The sequence below is a fragment of the Panicum hallii genome, chromosome 4, assembly GCF_002211085.1.
Source record: "Panicum hallii strain FIL2 chromosome 4, PHallii_v3.1, whole genome shotgun sequence".
Classification (NCBI taxonomy): Eukaryota; Viridiplantae; Streptophyta; class Magnoliopsida; order Poales; family Poaceae; genus Panicum; species Panicum hallii.
Genome location: NC_038045.1, coordinates 49,991,624 through 50,009,957, shown reverse-complemented (window position 1 = coordinate 50,009,957; position 18,334 = coordinate 49,991,624). Strand labels below are relative to the sequence as shown.

At 46.9% G+C, this 18,334-nt stretch overlaps 2 protein-coding genes across 4 annotated transcripts; one reads left to right on the top strand and one right to left on the bottom strand.

Annotated features, from left to right (window-relative positions):
- The first annotated feature begins 1,907 nt into the window (after nucleotides 1-1,907).
- LOC112890624 lies at nucleotides 1,908-3,859 on the top strand. Its single transcript, XM_025957479.1, has 3 exons — nucleotides 1,908-2,336; nucleotides 2,870-3,140; nucleotides 3,643-3,859. The coding sequence occupies exons 1-3, from the start codon at nucleotides 1,908-1,910 to the stop codon at nucleotides 3,681-3,683; spliced, it is 741 nt and encodes a 246-aa protein (XP_025813264.1). The 3' UTR covers nucleotides 3,684-3,859.
- Nucleotides 3,860-4,841: 982 nt separating this feature from the next.
- On the bottom strand, nucleotides 4,842-7,269 carry LOC112890041. 3 transcript variants are annotated; one of them, XM_025956867.1, is made up of 3 exons: nucleotides 5,966-7,269; nucleotides 5,325-5,510; nucleotides 4,842-5,147 (listed from the first exon to the last, which is right to left on the bottom strand). In XM_025956867.1, exons 1-3 carry the CDS (start codon nucleotides 7,169-7,171, stop codon nucleotides 4,899-4,901), a joined length of 1,641 nt encoding a protein of 546 aa, XP_025812652.1. In that variant the 5' UTR covers nucleotides 7,172-7,269; the 3' UTR covers nucleotides 4,842-4,898. The 3 variants fall into 3 exon arrangements, with proteins under 3 accessions (XP_025812652.1, XP_025812651.1, XP_025812653.1); XM_025956866.1 differs by having other exon boundaries at nucleotides 4,842-5,234; nucleotides 5,966-7,268; XM_025956868.1 differs by having other exon boundaries at nucleotides 5,079-5,215; nucleotides 5,966-7,267.
- Between the last annotated feature and the right edge of the window lie 11,065 nt (nucleotides 7,270-18,334).

The window sequence follows — 18,334 nt, the reverse complement described above, 5'->3', positions numbered from 1 at the left end:
TGTAGGCTCCGGCAGACGCAGGTCCATGATCAGAGACTTCACCCCGTGCTGAAAAGCGTAGCGGATCCACCGTCGCGCCGCGTCGACGGACGCCGGCATCAGATGCTCCATGCAGTGCTCGGGCACTGGTTGATCCAGGTTGCGCTCAGGCTCGGAGACCACACCTACATCCTCCTCCAAAGCGCCGCCGCCTACGGCCGGTACCTCGCGCTCCAACCGCGCCGTCCAGCGTAACTACGACGAGCCGGACCTGGAAGCCGTCATGTGGACGGCCGTCGGCGCAGAGGGCGGACACCGGCGTCACCGTCGACGACCGCAACAACCGGAGCACAATGGTGCACTGGATGTCCGAGACCGTCACCCCGAGTGTGTCACCGCCAGTCCTTCCAGTGCCAGAATTGGTGAGTTGGCGTCCCATCTCCTAGTAGTCTGAAAGGTGATCAGTTGGTCATACTGACGAGCAGACACACATTTTGCAAACTGCGACCACGCGAAGCTCAGAGCATTCAGTTGTGTCAAAAATCCGATCCCCAGTTTAGAACTTCCAAATGCCTGAAATATTAGTGGCTATTTTCCCCCCGACAAACTACTGTTCTTGTTTTCTTTCTTTTGGTAATTTACAAGTGTATGTTAGACTATAAGAACTGCTGCAACAGTAGCATCATCCATGACATTCTGCCTAACTGAATATGTTACCACCTCGCCTGTGGCGAATTCAAGCCGCCGAGGAGTTGCGGCGCCCAGATGTTGATGCACCTTGGAGGCTTGGAGACATACAGGACCAGGACCGCTGATTACAACTTCGCAATCCATCTCTTCAGAGATAAAAAATGTCGTTGTTTCAGATAAAAAGACGAGAATCGTCTGTCGCCTTTAAGTTCAAGTTTCAGTTATCTCAGAAACTCTGGTAGTAGGTTTGATGCATTACTCTGACAGGAAGCAACTTGGTTTGGACACAATTCTGGCACCTGATTCATTTTTTTTTTCACAGCATAAGCCATCTGGGCAACCAATTCGATTTTTATTCTTACATAGTTGCATCCATATCACCGTGACCTCTTAGCAATCTTTGGTCTGTTATAAACAACAATTGAGGAGCACTCACGAAAAGTAGTACATCTGATGTCTGATGAGGAGGAGGTATAGAATATGAATCGGAAAATCTGATGAGCAGCACAGCTTTTGCTGGAACGGAACCGTGGAACTCGGCTCCCGCGGCAGACGCTCGGTTGCAGGCTTGCCGGCAAGCAGGCAGCAGGCTGCAGACTACATTCGGTTAGGTCCGTAGCTCCCTCCTCTCCCCATCTCCTCTTCGATCCGATTCGTTTTCTGTCATTTTGCTGTCCGATTGTTGCTTTTCCTGCAGGATTGCGATTCTTCTGATGCTCCATGGATTCCCGGCTCCTTCATTCACCGATTTGACAAATTCAGTTTGCGTGAGCGCTACCTGCTCGATGGAACGCCCTGCGACCCGAAGGCCTGGAACCATGCCAGAGGCATTCCCGGCGGCGCGGCCTCGGGTGCGGGATCAACGCCCTCCCCGACGACGTCCGCCTCGCACCTGAGCGCTGGCCATTCTCTGGAACACTGGCCGGCGTCCCCGCACCTGGGCCCCGGAGCGCTGGGCCCACATGACAGAGGCTGGAGCGCTGGCTGCCAGCCGGCGGACAGGTGGCTCGTTCCGTAACCGACCTGCTCTTGCGATTCCACCCGAGCCCGTCGCCTTCCTTGCTTGAAATGCCCCCGCCTCCTCCTCGGCGCCCAAACGAAACCGCCTCGCAACGAACACCTTCTGCTCTGCTCTCTCCCCTATCCACCGCCTCCCTCCTCGCAACGGAGCCCACTCCCTCGCCGCCGTCCGCCTCCGCCCCGGCCGCAGCAGCAGCACCAGGCGACCAGCGCCGGCGATGGAGCTGCTCCCCGACCGTGCGCACGTGCGGCTGCGGAGCCCCGCGCACGGGACGTACCTGTACGCCGACGAGGACGGGGTGGGCGTCTCGCTGAGGTCGCGCCGCGCCTCGCTGAGCACGGTCTGGGCGGTGCACCGGGTGGAGCGCAGCGGCAACAGCTTCGTCCTCCTGCACAGCGCCGCCTACGGCCGCTACCTCGCGTCCTTACCGGAGTACATCAACTACGCACGAGACGGAGTCGACGGAGTCGTGCAGTGCTGCTACTTCAATGACCTAGACCAGCAAGACATCCTCTGGGAGGCCGTCGGGTACCGGGGCGACGCCCTATTCCTCCACAACCCCGAGAACCGCAGATGGTCACGGCTTTGGGCGGTCGAGGCCGTCCCCGCTAGGGTGGGACCGCCACTTCTTCCACCGCCGACTCCGGTGAGCTCACCGTTCCCCATCCTTCCACCTTCTCGCTTTTGATTTGGGCCGAGCAGAGTTGTTGGAATCTATCGAACTTTTTAATTCATCTGCAAGAACTACTGAAACCTGATGATTCGATTCTCCTGGGCGCAACCGTTGCATTCTTGTCAGATGTTTTCCCTCTGTTACTGAAACTTTAGTTACTGGATGCTGCGTGTTATGTTACGTTCATGCCCAATGATTGCAGCAATTCCGCTCAAAAGTTCTATTTCTGTGTATTTGGTTGTTACATTCTTATGCCTCGGAACCTGGTTTACTTTAGGCAGCAGTTGTCTGAATTCTTTCTCATGACGTTTGTTTGGACAATTTGAGCTATTCGACGTAGTGTCGAATCTTGGTCATTTCTTGATAGATCACTAGAGCAGTTTATCTAGGTCTGGTCTGCACTTTTCCTTTCTCACCGTGAAACATATTCAGATTTGTTCATTCAGTTACCAGTTTGTCTGCTTGTTTTGGTTCTGTATCACTAGTGCTCTGTTCCATTGCAACAGAATCCCATGCTGCTGCGCCGCATGATCCTGTACATGAAAGCAGACGAATACGGGAATATTGACTATGAGAGCACCAAGCTCTTAGTCTTCGAGGGCCATTCAGTGTCCCGCCTCAGGGACGAGTTGGCATTCCTGCTGGAGGAGTGGCACGCTGTTAGAATTACTATGTGCGTGTGGGCAGGCTCTCACGGGCGGCTGACCCCTCTGGTCGTCGACCTGCCTCTCAATAACCAAACTGTGGAGATTGTTGTTTATGAGAGCTGGTCCAGAGGTGAGGATACAGTGTGCCATTGCTCATATGCTTGCAGTCACAGCATTTCTTTAGTTTTGAACTTTTTGTGAGAGTTTAAAAAACCTGTCGCTGCTTGTAATATATTCAGTAGGCCATAGTTTTATGCTTTTCTAGTTTTTTTCTTGGGTTTCTGGTTCTTATTCTAGTCATTTGCATGGCAATATGAAACAAGATATGGATAAGGAGGAGGTAGATGAATATAAATAGTTTATCGTTAGTTGTAGTTATAGTGTATTTGTCTTTCTCACAGATGCGAGAGATGCTCTGAATTTAGAAGTTGTTACTGGATCCATCTATTACTGTATCAGTTCAGAAAATTCAGATGTGACAATACTTTAGATTGCTTTCAGGATTTACATTTTTGCACTTGTGTACCTACATGATGATCTTATCTCTTGTTACTGAATATCAAATTTTGAACTGTTGCAACACTAATACATGGTGCCTACTTCCTAACTGGACCATTGTTTTTCCAATTCAGCAGCCCAAGGGCTACAGTACCCAAACGTCGACGCCCCGTAGAGGAATAGCAGAGTCAAGACTTCTGACAACAAAACCAGACTTGACAATCAAAACATCAATGCTTCGGAAACAATGAGTTGAGAATCGGCTGTACTTCTTTTATCCCGATAGTTGATTAGCTAAAGAAAACTCAGCATGTCCTGTTTTTGGTACTAGTAGGGTTGATGCGTTTTGCTGACGACAAACGTTTTTTGAATTGGCGTTTTAGTTTCAGAACTTGAATTTGCTAGAAGCATTATGTGAAAACAATGAGATGTGGCTGTACTTCTTCTGAAATCTCAGCAGGTCCTGTTTTTGGTCGTAGGTCTGATGAACTCTGCTAACCGGATATTGTTTAAATTGGCCTACGAGTTTCAGAAATTGAAATTGGTGAAAGCATTATGTGAAATAATGCTTGGGCGATTTTGCACAGCCAATGTTTTCTGAACTAGGTTTGGAGTCACCAACTGAAAATCACACTCTACCCAGAACTTTATCAACTCTCCTTTTCTTAATTATTATTTGGAAAGTAATGGAATCCTGAAAATAGTCTAGTATACCGTACATTTTTTTTTGAAAATCTACCGTACAAATTTTAGAACTGTAATTTGTCTTTTATTTTGAGAATGCAGAACTGCAACTGTTGATATTGTTCCATCAAAAAACTCCTGTTTATGGTAGTAAGTTTGGCGCTAGTGCTGATCCGAAGAAGTTTGAATTGTTCTTTTGATCTCATACAAATTGGTGAAAGCATTATGTGGAAATAGTGCTGCAACGATTTTGCACAGTAACCTTAGTTGTAGTTACCACCATTCTGTTTGGTGATACATATTGGTGTTTGCTCTGCACCTTGCCCCTGACCAGTGTCAGTTTTTACTGTACCCAATATCAGAGTTCATCTTTTCAGAAATCAAAAAGTATTACTGCTTTGGCTACAATGAGATGAGAATAGGCCGTACTTCTTTTCTTCTGGTAGCTTCAGGAGACTCGGCAAGTCCTGTCTGTTTTTGCTAGTAGGTTTGATGTGCTGTGCTGACCTGATGCGGTTTGAATTGGCCTATGAGTTTCAGAACTTGAAAAAAAAAATCTGAAACCATTATACAGTAGCAGTAGTGATTGTAGTAACCATGTTCATTGGGTCATAATTGGAAAAAGGCATTAGTGCATACATAATACACAAACATAACTTACTTGGCGTTTTATTTTAAACATAGGTTTTTGAAGTCTCATCACACCTCACATCTCACAAGTTATATATGCAGGTATCGATTCCCTAAGACATGTAAGCATATGTGTGTCACGGTGGGAAGTCCACATTCCTTCATCAAGTAGCATACGCTCAAACGCATCCATCTTCCCCTGATGTTGCCAGCAGTATGGGTTGAAACTTATAGCCACCTTAAAGAGTCCTTTGGCGCTTGCCAGCATGGTTTTCATGAACCAGACCTCACAGTCAGTTCCTGTCAACCCTGTGAGCTCTACTTCCTGCAAGTGAGCCATGGAAATCTCATTGGATTTCCAATGGTATCGGTGATGGCACAAGAGATCTAGTCCTGCAGGTAGATTATTGCCCTGCAGCACAGATATTTATACATACATGTAGGTTTAGAGCAGCGGAAAGGAAGTACTTCAATATAACATTTAGGATAAGCAGGTGCTCACCAGTTCGTCGAAGAAGGGCAAATGTAGGCTGAGCCGTCTCAGATTGCTGAATCGTGTGAGGAGGCTTGCCACGCTAGCACCATAGCCATGCCGCTTAAACGAACAAGCAACATTAACGGCCAAAGATGTGATATGAGGGAGGTGTGGTACCCTACTCTTTATCATGTCCACGTCCTTCTTGGAAGCCTTATTAGAGGGGGGAAAGGAGCAATGAGGTTATAGATAATTGAACATTTGTGCAAATAGGATGACAAATTTATGCAAATCCAGTTTGTAGAACAAATGCAAGTCTAAGAAAGAAACACATAGGAGATACAAGCACAAATATTTGGAGGGATGGACTGTTAAATTTCATTTGAAGAATGTTAGTAAAATTAACAATTCAGTGGAAACATTAATCAAGTTAAAGTCATCTGAGATAGAAGTACAAGAAAAACTGAGCAACTCATCTATTTTATTTTCAACTTCGCCAAGAAAAAAACTTGTCTACTTTTAACTCACAAATGATGTTAAATGTAATATCAATGGAAAGTTAAATGCAGTTGTATTGCCCGCCATTCCTCATACGTTTTTTTACTGAAGCTAGCCATTCATAGGGTGTTTGGTTTTAGCTATGCTAGTAATGACACAGGGAGACGTACCTTTGCACCGCGAAGGAACACCTGAAGGCATGTGAGGGAGCTACACTGTCTGAGGAGCAACATGTTTTTATCGTTATCAGCCTCGCGATAACCAGAGAAACGAGAGAGATGCGACCACAGGCAGATCTTCAGGCTTCGCACGCATGGCAAGTCACCATCGATCTCAAGCCACCTAGGTGGGCATGCTGGTTGAAATATTATTGCAAGTTCTTCTAGCCTCGGAGCTGAGATCCTGAGCGCCACGTGGAAGCACTTGTATATGTGCAAGACCCTTAGCCTAGGAGTTCTAAGCTTCAGTGACATCAGGATCCTAACGTCCTCCATCCACAGCTCCGAGAGCACGTCGGCTTCGATCGCCATCTCTTCGTGGAAAGCAGGAAGGTAAATCCACCTCACGCGCAGCTTTTGCAAGCGCGGGCAGGTCGCCGACGACACGAGGTGGCCGAGGAGGGCAGCGCCGCCGGCTGCTATCCCGATCCTTTCAAGCGAAAGATTCGTCAGTGACGCGAATGTCATGGCGGCGGGGAGCCGGAGCTGTGCGCCGCCTAACGCCAGACGCATGGTCTCCAGCCTGACAGCGCTAGGGAGCTCGTCGTCAAGCTCCACCTCCTCGACGCCGTCACGTTCCCACAGAAAATTCGACCGCACCAGAGGGAGCTGCAGGTCCAGGTCAAACGACTTCACCCCGTGCCGGAACGCGTACCCGATCCACCCCCGCGCGGCGCGGACGGACGCCGGCATCAGCTGTTCCAGGATGCGCTCCGTCACGGTGTCCCGGAGGCACGGGATCCACCACTCCGCGGCGTCGGCGAACGACGGCTGTTCCACCGGGTAGTGCTCGGAGCCCGCGGCGTACGCGATCGACAGGCGCTCGATGGCGCAGCCGGATCGGGCGCGCCGGGCGAGGGCGGCGTCGACGGAGGCGGCGTACCGCTCCAGGGAGGCGGCGCTGGCTGGCGCCGCCCTCCAGAATCCCCCCGGCTGGGAGGAGAAGCGGAGCGCGGGGGCGCGCGTCCAGAGGCCGAGCCACCGCCGCGAGAGCGCGCCCGTGCGCGCCGCGTCCCTCGCGTCGCCCACCAGCCCGAGGACGCGGAGGAGCACGTCGTCGTCGAGGCCGCTGATCAGGTCGGCGTCGCCGGCCGGTGGGGCTAGCCTTGCGCGTTTCGCGACGCGCGCATCCTCCGCCGCCGCCGCCGTGGAACCCATGCCGCGCGAGATTGGCTCGTCTCCGTAGATGCAGGGGACTAGTAGTTGCGTAGCATAGCGGCGAGCCCCCTGGGTATACAAGTACACACAGCAGTAGGCCGTGCCCGCGTCTGAATCGAACCAAGCACCGGCTGCGTGGCCGACTCGCATCCATGCCGCGACAATGGTCCACCTGTCAGCGGAAGGTGGACCTGCGAATTCAGCTGCGGGGTTACGGCGCCCAGATATGGATGCACGCTAGAGTTAACAAGACCAGGACTTGTGACAGCAGCTTCGCGACTCATCTCTACAGACTACAGAAATCAAAAGTATCACTGCTTCGGGCGAAGAAACAAGGACAGCAGAATTGGAATTGGGTGCCGTTCTTCTGTTCAGAACTTCAGATAGTTTCAGAAAGCTCGACAACTATCTGTTTCTGCTCGTTAGCATCCATGCGTTCTATGACAGGGAACGGCTTGTTTTGGTCCTCCTGTTGATGAACTCGCATACTGCTGAAACCAAAACAGCCATCTGAAAATAATGCCTGAACGACTTTGCAGTGCCTTCTGAACTCGGCGTTTGGAACCAATCCTCTATGTATAGTGTGCAGCGTCTTCCAGTTTCATGATCTGTTGCCGCGAGCCTCGGCCGTGCGACGTGTTACCTGAACTGAAGACTAGCGCTAGGTGTAACAACAGAGGAGGATCGATCGGTCCTAAGCTAACTATCAGCGCTGACAGTGCCCGTAGCTATGCAGGGTACTTCGGTTGGGCCGTGTTGGTGTTGGCGCGGTTCGAAATTCGAATATACTGGGCCACGGCGTGCCCTGTGTGTTTCTAACGGAGCCCATTCTCTGTTGCGCTGACGCCAGGTCGTCAGGGCCCGCTGGAGATGGCCGGCCACCAGTTTACAGGCCTCGTTCACGGCCCTCCTCTACGACGACTACTCCCCAAGGTTCCCGAACACAAAGCTAGAAGCTGATAAGTTTTTCTTTAATGTCAAAACCGACAAGGTTTCACTGACAAGTTCGTTCTGGAACTATTCGAAAACAACCAATCCTGTCCTGTTTACTGATAGAACATTCACGGTAAAAAATATCTTCTATACTCCTATACTTTTATTTACATATTGTATTAGTTTGTCCGAAGTTAAATTTGATAAACTTTGACCATGATGGAGTATACATTGATACTAACATTTACAATATCAAATTTATTTCATTGAATGCATCATGATACTAACATTTACAATATCATATTTATATTGATAGTGCATATGTTGGATAGTATAATTATTGCTATATTTTTCTATAGATTTGGTCAAAGTTAATTATCTTTGACTTAGTAACGATATGTAAATATAAATGAAAGAAGTACTACTGCAGTGTAGTATACAATAAAATTGACGCAATCACGGGCACGAGAGTTAATTAAAGGGAAAATGATCGGTAAGGACTTCAAGGTTCATTATTTACCAGGATGCCAATCCATATCTTGAAATATTAGAATACGATCTTATCAAGCCAAAATAATACAGATCCAATCTAGTATCTTAATTTTCATTTATCATGTAGGGCACGAAGGCTCCATACGATTACGATTCTACGATACCACATATAATTGATATAAATCACATTTTAAGTGATTTAGCTGATAAAATATCATCCTATTAAGTTGCATTGAAAATAGTGTCAATTATTACATAGAATTTGCAAAAAGTAAATTAAATAAAAAATCAAAATTAATATTATGGGCTTCAAGATGGGCAAGCCTAGCCTTAGCGGGAGCGTGGCGCTTTGGACCGATTAAGATCAAACAAGAAGATATGATACTAACTCCAGCATTGGGCCCAGTTGCAACGCCGTGAGCTTCCGCCTTCTTCCGCCCGCCGGCGACTGTTCCGCCTTCTTCCGCCCGCCCGCGGGAACCAACCGCCGCGAGCGCCGCCGGCCGGATGGGGAGGCCGAACCGAGACACTGCTGGAAACGGAGGACAGACCGAGTTCGGATAAATTGTGGGTCCCATAGGATTCTCCCTAATATGGGTTAGGAGATGGGTAATATTGCTGGAGATGGTCTAAGCTAACTATCAGCGCTGACAGTGCCCGTAGCTATGCAGGGTACTTCGGTTGGGCCGTGTTGGTGTTGGCGCGGTTCGAAATTCGAATAGACTGGGCCCCGGCGTGCTCTGTGTGTTTCTTACGGAGCCCATTCTCTGTTGCGCTGACGCCAGGTCGTCAGGGCCCGCTGGAGATGGCCGGCCACGCCTCGATCACGGCCCTCCTCTACGACGACAACTCGCCGAGGTCCCCGAGCACAAAGCTAGAAGCTGATAAATTTTTCTTTAATGTCAAAACCGACAAGTTTTTTTAAGCCAAAACTGACAAGTTCGTTCTGGAACTGTTCGAAAACAACCAATCCTGTTTACTGATAGAACATTCACAGTAAAAAACTTGTTCTATACTCCCTATGTTTTTATTTTTATCCTAAGTTAAATTTAACAAACTTTGACCATCATAAAGTATACATTGATACTAACATTTACAATATCAAATTTATTTTATTGAATCTAATACTAACATTTACAATATCAAATTTATATTGATAGTGCATACGTTGGATAGTATAAGATTTGGTCAAAGTTAACTAGTTTTGACTTAGGAGAAACCTAATACGACATGTAAATAAAAACGAAGTACTACTGCAGTGTAGTATACAATAAAATTGACGCAATCTCGGGCACGAGAGTTAATTAAAGGGAAAATGATCGGTAAGGACTTCAAGGTTCATTATTTACCAGGATGCCAATCCATATCTTGAAATATTAGAATACGATCTTATCAAGCCAAAATAATACAGATCCAATCTAGTATCTTAATTTTCATTTATCATGTAGGGCACGAAGGCTCCATACGATTACGATTCTACGATACCACATATAATTGATATAAATCACATTTTAAGTGATTTAGCTGATAAAATATCATCCTATTAAGTTGCATTGAAAATAGTGTCAATTATTACATAGAATTTGCAAAAAGTAAATTAAATAAAAGATCAAAATTAATATTATTATTATGGGCTTCAAGAACATATGATACTAACTCCAGCATTGGGCTCAGTTGCAACGCCGTGAACACCAGAGGGAGATGATAATCCGAGCGTGTCGAACTTTGTTGACATTGGCGATAGATTGCATTCCTTTCATCCCATGAATTACCTTTTAGCTTAATAACTAGTTTTTAATGTTGGATTTGATGTTTTATTTGTTTCATCCCGTGCGATAGTGGATTGATCCCTTCTTTACGGGGAGGACGATGCCTACTTATTTTTTCATTATCTAAGAGAATATGATGGTGTTGATTTTAATTCTTTCTGGGCTTTGCTAAATGTTTTTAGTTTCGCAGGGCTAATCACTGTCGAAGCTACTTGTTTAAAAAATAGTACTGTGCTTTAGGTTTTTTTTCTCATGCATATTTGTTTAATTTTTTTGGAAGGCCGTCTCGATCGTTTCTAAGCCCAGACGTTGGCCCACCTGTCATTGGACGGGCGGCACGTCACGGCGACAACCGACTTGGCCTCGCCTTGAAACGTTCCGCATGGCCGCCTCGGCGCCCAAACGAAACCGTCGCAACGAACACCTGCCTGCTCCGCCCCCGGCTCTTCCTCTCCCCCTCGCAGCAGCGCGCTCCGCCGCTCGCCGCCGCGCACCACCACCATCGGCGGCCGGCGATGGATCGGTTCCCGGACGGGATCCACGTGCGGCTGCGGAGCCTCGTGCGCGGCGCGTACCTCTACGCCGACGAGGATGGGGTGGGCGTCTCCCTCAGCCCGCGCCGCGCATCCCTGAACGCGGCGTGGCGGGTGCACCTGGTCCAGCGAGGCGACTTCCACTACGTCCTCCTCTGCAGCGCCGCCTACGGCCGGTACCTCGCGCTCTCGCCCGCCATGGAGCCGCCGCCCGGCCTCCGCGGCCGCCGCGCCGTCCAGCGCGACTACGACGAGGAGGACCTGCACGCCGTCATGTGGAGGGCCATCGGGGCTGGCGATGCCGGCGACGGCGTCGTCGTCCTGCGACACCGTGGCTTCGCCCGAAGCCTCCGCGCCAACGGCAGGTACCGCCGCTGGCACACCTGCGTCACCGTCGATGATGACATTGGCAGCTTCAGCGAAAGGAGCACGATGATGCATTGGATGGTCGAGGAGATCCCCACGACACAGGCGCCGCCTGTCCTTCCAACTCCAAATACGGTGAGTTCCTTCTTGCGCTCCTCGGCTCCTCGCATTTGATTTGGGCGGAGAATGATTCTTCGAACCTATCGATTCCATGAACGGGTTACTACTTGGAACACCAATCCTGTATGTTCCATTTTTGCGTAGATTCTCTCCAAGAACTGCTCGATCTGATAACTGCATTGTTGCCATAGTCTGAATTTACTGAAGCTCAGGCTGTAATACTTTATTCTTGGTACATTTTGTGCCAAGATTACTACTCCTGTCGCTCTGAAGTTCTGATTCTGCAAGAATTCTTTCTCGTCGATGTGTATTCAGATTCGTTCATTCAGTTGCTGCTGCTGTCTATTTGTTTTGGTTTCCTAAACATTACTCTGCCACCATTGCAACAGAATCTAGGAGGACCCGGCATAATCAGCCTGTTCACCTGGCGTGCCCAGCCCAGCGTAGAGCCGCTGCGGACGATCCGGTACGTGCGGGTGAATGATCACGGCCACTTCAACCAGCACGGCTGGGCCACGTTCCAGTTCTACGGCAGGTCCGTGTACCTCCTGATTTGCAGGGTGTTGTACCTTCTGGACGAACCCAACTTCATCGGCGACGAAGGGAACTTCAGCATCACGGTGTGCGTGCAAGCAGGCATCTATGGTCGGCGGACCCCTCTGGTCATCGACCTGCCTCGCTGCGAGGAGCCCATGGACATCTTTGTCCTCACAACAGGGTCACCAGGTGAGAACTTTGCAGTTTTTTTCAGTTGTCTGTTCAGCAACTTTTATCTGTTTCTCTGTTCATGAAAGGGGTTCAGTTGACCATGCTAATGAGACCACAGTAGGTACACTAACTTCAAAACACAGTATAATTGGTCATATGCTCAGGGAAGTTCTGTGGTCTTGAATTTGCTGTAGATCAATAAATTTGTTTCTGCATGGCAGATGTTCAGAAAATCGTGGTACTGTACAGATGACAGTAGTAAAAGTAACTTGCCTACCGTTTAGTTTAGGCTATAGCTCACATATTTTCAGAGACTTTCTCTAGTTTTGAATGTATAGTTGTTTGCGTTTACATCCTCTTCTTGGGATTTTCATTTCTTATTTTAGTCATGCGTATGGGAGAATGGTATGGTTTGTTTGGTGGTGACTAATCTAAAACAAGCGATACATAAGCAGGGGTAGATTGATATAAATAGTTTCAGGTTTTGTCGTTCATTTGCATTTCTCTTGGGCTTTGCAGTATCTTTTACTAAGAATAGTCCGAATATAGAGCTTATTGGATTTAGATATTCCCACATCAGTTCAGAAAATTAAGCTGTGCCATTGCTTGGATCACCGTCCAAAATTTCAAAATTTTCACTTGTCAACCGATATGTTGATGTTGATGTTGATGCTGAACAGCTTATCTTGCACTGCTGCGACAATTGCAACACCGTTGCTTCCTACCTAGTTTACTAAACCCTGTTTCCTTTGTGAATTCAGTGGCTTTGGAGTTGCGGCACCCAAATATTGATGCACAATAGAAGAATACGAGAGCAAGGTTTCTGATAACAATGTCACAATTCATCTCTTCACCTTCAGAAATCAGAACTATTGCTGCTTTGGATACAATGAGATGAGAATTGGTAGCACTGCTTTTGTTCTGATAACTTCTGAAAAGTCAACACGTCTGGAAGTGGTTTGAATCGTAATTTCAGCTTCAGAACTTTAAAACTGGTGAAAGCATAATAATGCTTCAAGATTTTGCACAGTAACATTGGTTGTATAGTATCTTCATCTGTATTGGGTGACAACCACTTATTGATCTGTCAATATCAGTCAACACTGTGATAACCTAGCCTGGTCCTTTTATGCACAACTGCAACCGATACATCGAAAGTGACTATGGGAGATGTTTGACAAAGTAGAGATTGGTATCACATTATATCAGATCCTAGTCTTTAAGCATTCTAGATCACTGATCACATGTGCTCAAGGACTTGGAATCAGAGATCTGCTCTTCCTGGCAGAGAATCGAGCACCCTTTATTTACTGAATTTTGAGTATGCACAATCAATCTTCACTGCTGCATGTTCCCAATTTGCAAAGCCGTTTGCGTGCTCACGCCTCTGTGCCAAGCCGAAGATAACTACAATATAGTGATATGCTACTCGTTTCCAGGTCAGAATCCTGTTTCTCTCTGCGCTGCAGTTTCGAGCCCCGGCAAAATCAGGCAAAATGGTAGCAACACATCGGCCTGAAACGTGGAGCCGCCTGAAACTAACTGCAGCACGGTCAGGGTCAGACATCGCCGTCGCTTCGTATCCACCCACTCGCCGTAGCATTCGACAGGTTCCGTCAGCGCGCCGGCGTTTCACTTGCTAGTTCTTGGTGCGTTTTCAATTTGTTTTTCTCTTTCTCATTTTTTCTTTTCCTATTTCTAAAAGTAAATTTTATTCTTACATTTTTGTTTCACTTCTGGTGGAACAATTTCTTTTCTAGCTGGAATTGCGGAGGTAAAACAAATTGATTGTTAAAGTGGAACAATTATTCCAGCTTGATAAATAAATTGTTCCACGTTTAAAAAAAATTAAACGTTCACGCGGAACAATTGTTCAAATAAATTGTTAAAGTGGAACAATTGTTCCTCTTGACAAATTGAGAAACGACGATTCGATGTGCACTCACATGCTTTTATTGGTAGGTGGTAGCAGTATTCGTAAGTAAAAATCAAATAAATCCACGCGGCAAACGGAGTGATACTTTTTTTTTGAAAAGCTAGCAGGAGCACTGCTCTATCATTTAAGGAAGGAGAATAAATGAAGGAGAAGTAAGGATAGTGTTTTACGTAGTTGATATTACATAAAAGAGCGGTCTCACATGAACTGAAAATAAATTGCAATGCATAAATAACTAAGATAACTCTGGCCCTCCGCAAGCCAATTTCCGAGTGTCCACTTTAAGCTTGATCTCCTGCATCACCTCTGCCGGGTTCTTGACCTTCTGCCCGAACACACGCCTGTTTCTTTCCTTCCAGAGGTTCCATGCACAATACATCATCATGGCAGCTTTCAGTCTTCGTGTCTTCTTTGGCAGTTGAACGAGCTCCTTTTGCCACCAATCAACTATCTCAATCCCATTTTCTGGAAGCCGAACTAGTTGCGTCCACTCTTCCATTCTCTCCCACACCTGCCTTGCAAAGCTGCAATGCAGAACAAGGTGTGCAGCCGTTTCCTGCTCCTGATTGCAAAGTGAGCATACAGGGTTGCAGGGCCATTGCCTACTCATCAGCTTGTCTGCTGTTAGAATTTTGGATTGCACCAAAAGCCAAGTGAAAAATTTGTGTTTGCCCTCGGAGTCTGCCTTCCAAATAGAGTTTCCATGAAACTGACTGTAGGACCCTAGGAATTGTGCATTATAGGCTGACTTTGACGTATACTCCCCATGTGCTGTCCATTTCCAAGTTATCTTATCTGGTTCATCTGTCAGCTGAACTTCTTGTACTGAATCCCAAAGCTTGATGAAATCTGCCATTTGAGCAACTGTCTGCATACGCCACAAACCTCTGACCCAATTTTGGTTGTGCACCTCTTCCTTGACCATTTTGTTCTTCCTCCATGCTAGCTTGAATAAGTCAGGGAAGAGATCCATCGGCGCCCGTCCATTCAGCCAGGAGGACCGCCAGAAACTTGCTTTAGCTCCATCACCTAAGGTTACAATCGTGCTTGCCCGAAAGAGTTGCCTGTCAACTGCATTCACTGGTGGAGTAGTGCCTACCCAAGGTTTTTCAGGAGAGACCCACTCGTACCACAGCCATCTTAGTCTTAAGGCCCTACTGAAAAGATCTAGGTCCAAGATGCCTAGCCCTCCAAAGTTCTTTGGCTTCATTACTTTACTCCATTTCACCAAGCAGTGCCCCCGTTTGCCTCTTTTGCTCCCTTCCATAAGAAGCTTCTCCTCAGCTTAACAATTTTCTTAATTGCCCATTTTTGCAATCTGAATACTGTGAGGTAATAGGTTGGTATCGAAGTTAGCACAGAGTTGACTAAACGTAATCTTCCAGCCTTGTTAAGTAGCCTCTGTTAGAATTGATCTCTCTAGACCATCGGACCCCAACGGGCCCGATGGGCCAGCTCACCTCCGCGCCCTGATCGGGGGCGTCCCAGCTGATCTCTAGCTGGTGGGCCCCCGTCGCGCCGCGCTATAAAAGGACAGGTGGGGGCAGCGGCTCGGATCACGAGAATCACCGGCCGCCGCCACCCCACCTACAGTTAAACCCTAGCCGATCTAGTTTGGCGCGGTAGCGGCGGGAAGCTCCACTCCGGCCATCTTCGGCGTCCCTGCCTCGACCCCGAGCCCACGGACGCGACTGCACCTTCGGCCACCGCGAGCGCGAACGCCTACGGCCGGACCACCCCGAGCTCCCGCACTACATCACCATGGCGGGCACGTCTGCGTCAGCCGCCGCCCTAGGGCACGAAGGTATTCTTGTGCCCCTCCCCTGTCTATCTCTCTATCCCTCTCTGTTACCCGATTAAGTCAATTAAACAGAGCATATCCTAATCTAATCAATGCAGTAGCCGATCCATATGTCTAACAATGGTATCTTAATATTAATATTAATTAAAGGGAGACAATTACAATGAATGGTACAGAAAGCTGGATCTATATTTCATCATGGGTGAATTGGATTGGGTCCTAACTACACCGACTCCCAAAGAGCCTGTGCCTCCTGAGAGAGAGGACACAGACACAGATGCTTCTTGGAAGCAAACAGAGCTTGCTTATAAAAAAGCAAGAGCAGATTATGAGAGGCTTTATGCAAAATAGTTTCCTGCCAACAAGAAGTGTTTGGCAGTGGTAAAGAATACGATTGAGCCTGCAATTATGGGCTCAATCCCAGATTGTGCCACCGTCATAGAATATCTTGAAAAATTAAAGAACCAGTACACTGGTTCTTCAAAGACATATGCAACCCAGTTGATCAAACAACTGGTTTCAGAAAGATATAATGGTGATGGCATAAGGGAACACATCCATCGCATGGTCAACCAGAATAACAAGCTAAAGTCATTGAACCTTGCCTTCAAGGAGGATCACATTGTCCATTTGGTTTTCGCTTCGTTACCAAAATAGTTTGACACGTTTGTTGTCAATTACAACACCCAACCAAATACTTGGGACATTGAAAAGACCATTGCGATGTGTGTTCAGGAGGAGGAAAGAATAAGATCCACCACTGGCGGATCTTTAAATTATGTAAACAAGAAGAAAAATACCAATTTCAAGAGTAATTTTTCTTTCTCCTCTAAAGGCAAAAGCTCTCAACACAGACCGCAGGAAGGACAGGCTCTAGTAGAGAAGGATCAGTGTCTCTACTGCAAAGAAAGGGGTCACTACAAAAGAATTGTCACCGATATTTAAAGATGATCATGGAGAAGAGAGGTGAGAACGTTATTTCATTTGTAAATGAATCCTTGTATATAGAATATTCAAAAATCACTTGGTGGATTGATTCAGGAGCAACTGTTCATATTGCAAATTCGTTGCCGGGATTCCATTCGACGAGAACCACTCAAAGAAGCGAAAAGCAAGTTAGAGTGGCAAATGGAGCTCAGGCAGATGTTGAAGCAGTAGGAGACATTCATTTGGAACTCGACACTGGCTTCATTATTGTTCTTAGAGATGTTTTATTTGTTCCTTCTTTACACTTCTTTACACAGAAACTTAATTAGTGTGTTTCGCCTGGACAAAGATGGTTATTCCTGTCTATTTGGAGATGGCAGGTGTTTGATCGAATGTAATGATACAGTTATTTCCATTGCATTCAGAAAAAATGATCTTTATTTGATATCGTTACGCGAAAGTGTGTATTCCGTATGCGATAACAATGCGAATGTATTCTCGTCTACACTCGCGAATAGAAAAAGGAAGAGAATTCAAGAAGCGTCGTCGAAATTATGGCACTGTCGTTTAGGCCATATTTCGAGGGGGAGAATAGAGAGATTAATTAAAAATGAAATTCTTCCTCCATTAGAGTTCTCTGAATTAGAACAATGCATTGAATGCATAAAAGGCAAATTTGTTAAGAAAATAAAGAAAAATGCTAAGAGGAGCACAGGTGTATTAGAAATAATTCACACAGACATCTGTGGTCCGTTTAATGTAAAGAGTGTGGCTGGTTATGACTCGTTCATAACATTCACAGACGATTATTCCGTTATGTATACATATATCCAATTAAAGAAAGATCGGAGGCTTTGGATAAATTTAAAATATTCAAGGCGGAAGTAGAAAATCAACACGATTTAAAGATTAAAATCGTAAGATCCGATCGTGGAGGGGAATACTAAGGTCGACATACCCAATATGGCCAAGTCCCAGGACCTTTTGCGAAGTTCCTGATGGAGCAAGGCATAGTAGCCCAGTACTCGATGCCGGGCGAACCTCAGCAGAACGGAGTGGCTGAAAGACGCAATCGTACCCTGATGGATATGGTGCGAAGCATGATCAGTTACTCTACATTGCCAATGAGTTTATGGATGGAGGCCCTGAAAACCGCCATTCATATTCTCAACAGAGTTCTAAGTAAATCGGTGCCGAAAACGCCGTATGAAATATGGACAGGAAGAGTACCCTCACTGAATCACCTGCGGGTGTGGGGGAGTCCTGCTGAGGCAAAAGTGTTTAACCCGACCATTGCAAAACTAGATTCCAAAACGGTATCTTGCCATTTTATTGGCTATCCAGAAAGGTCAAAGGGTTTTCGTTTCTACTGTCCAGATAGATCTACAAAATTTGTAGAAACGAGACACGCAGTCTTCCTTGAAGATCAAATGATCCGGGGGAGCGGCACAGTAAGGAAAATTGATCTTGAGGAGAAGCGGGTGTATACACCCAATCCCGTGATTCAGGAATCTTTTTTCCCGCTGCCCGCTGTGTCTGCACCGCCAGTGCAAGTCACTGCGATGCCAACACCTGTAG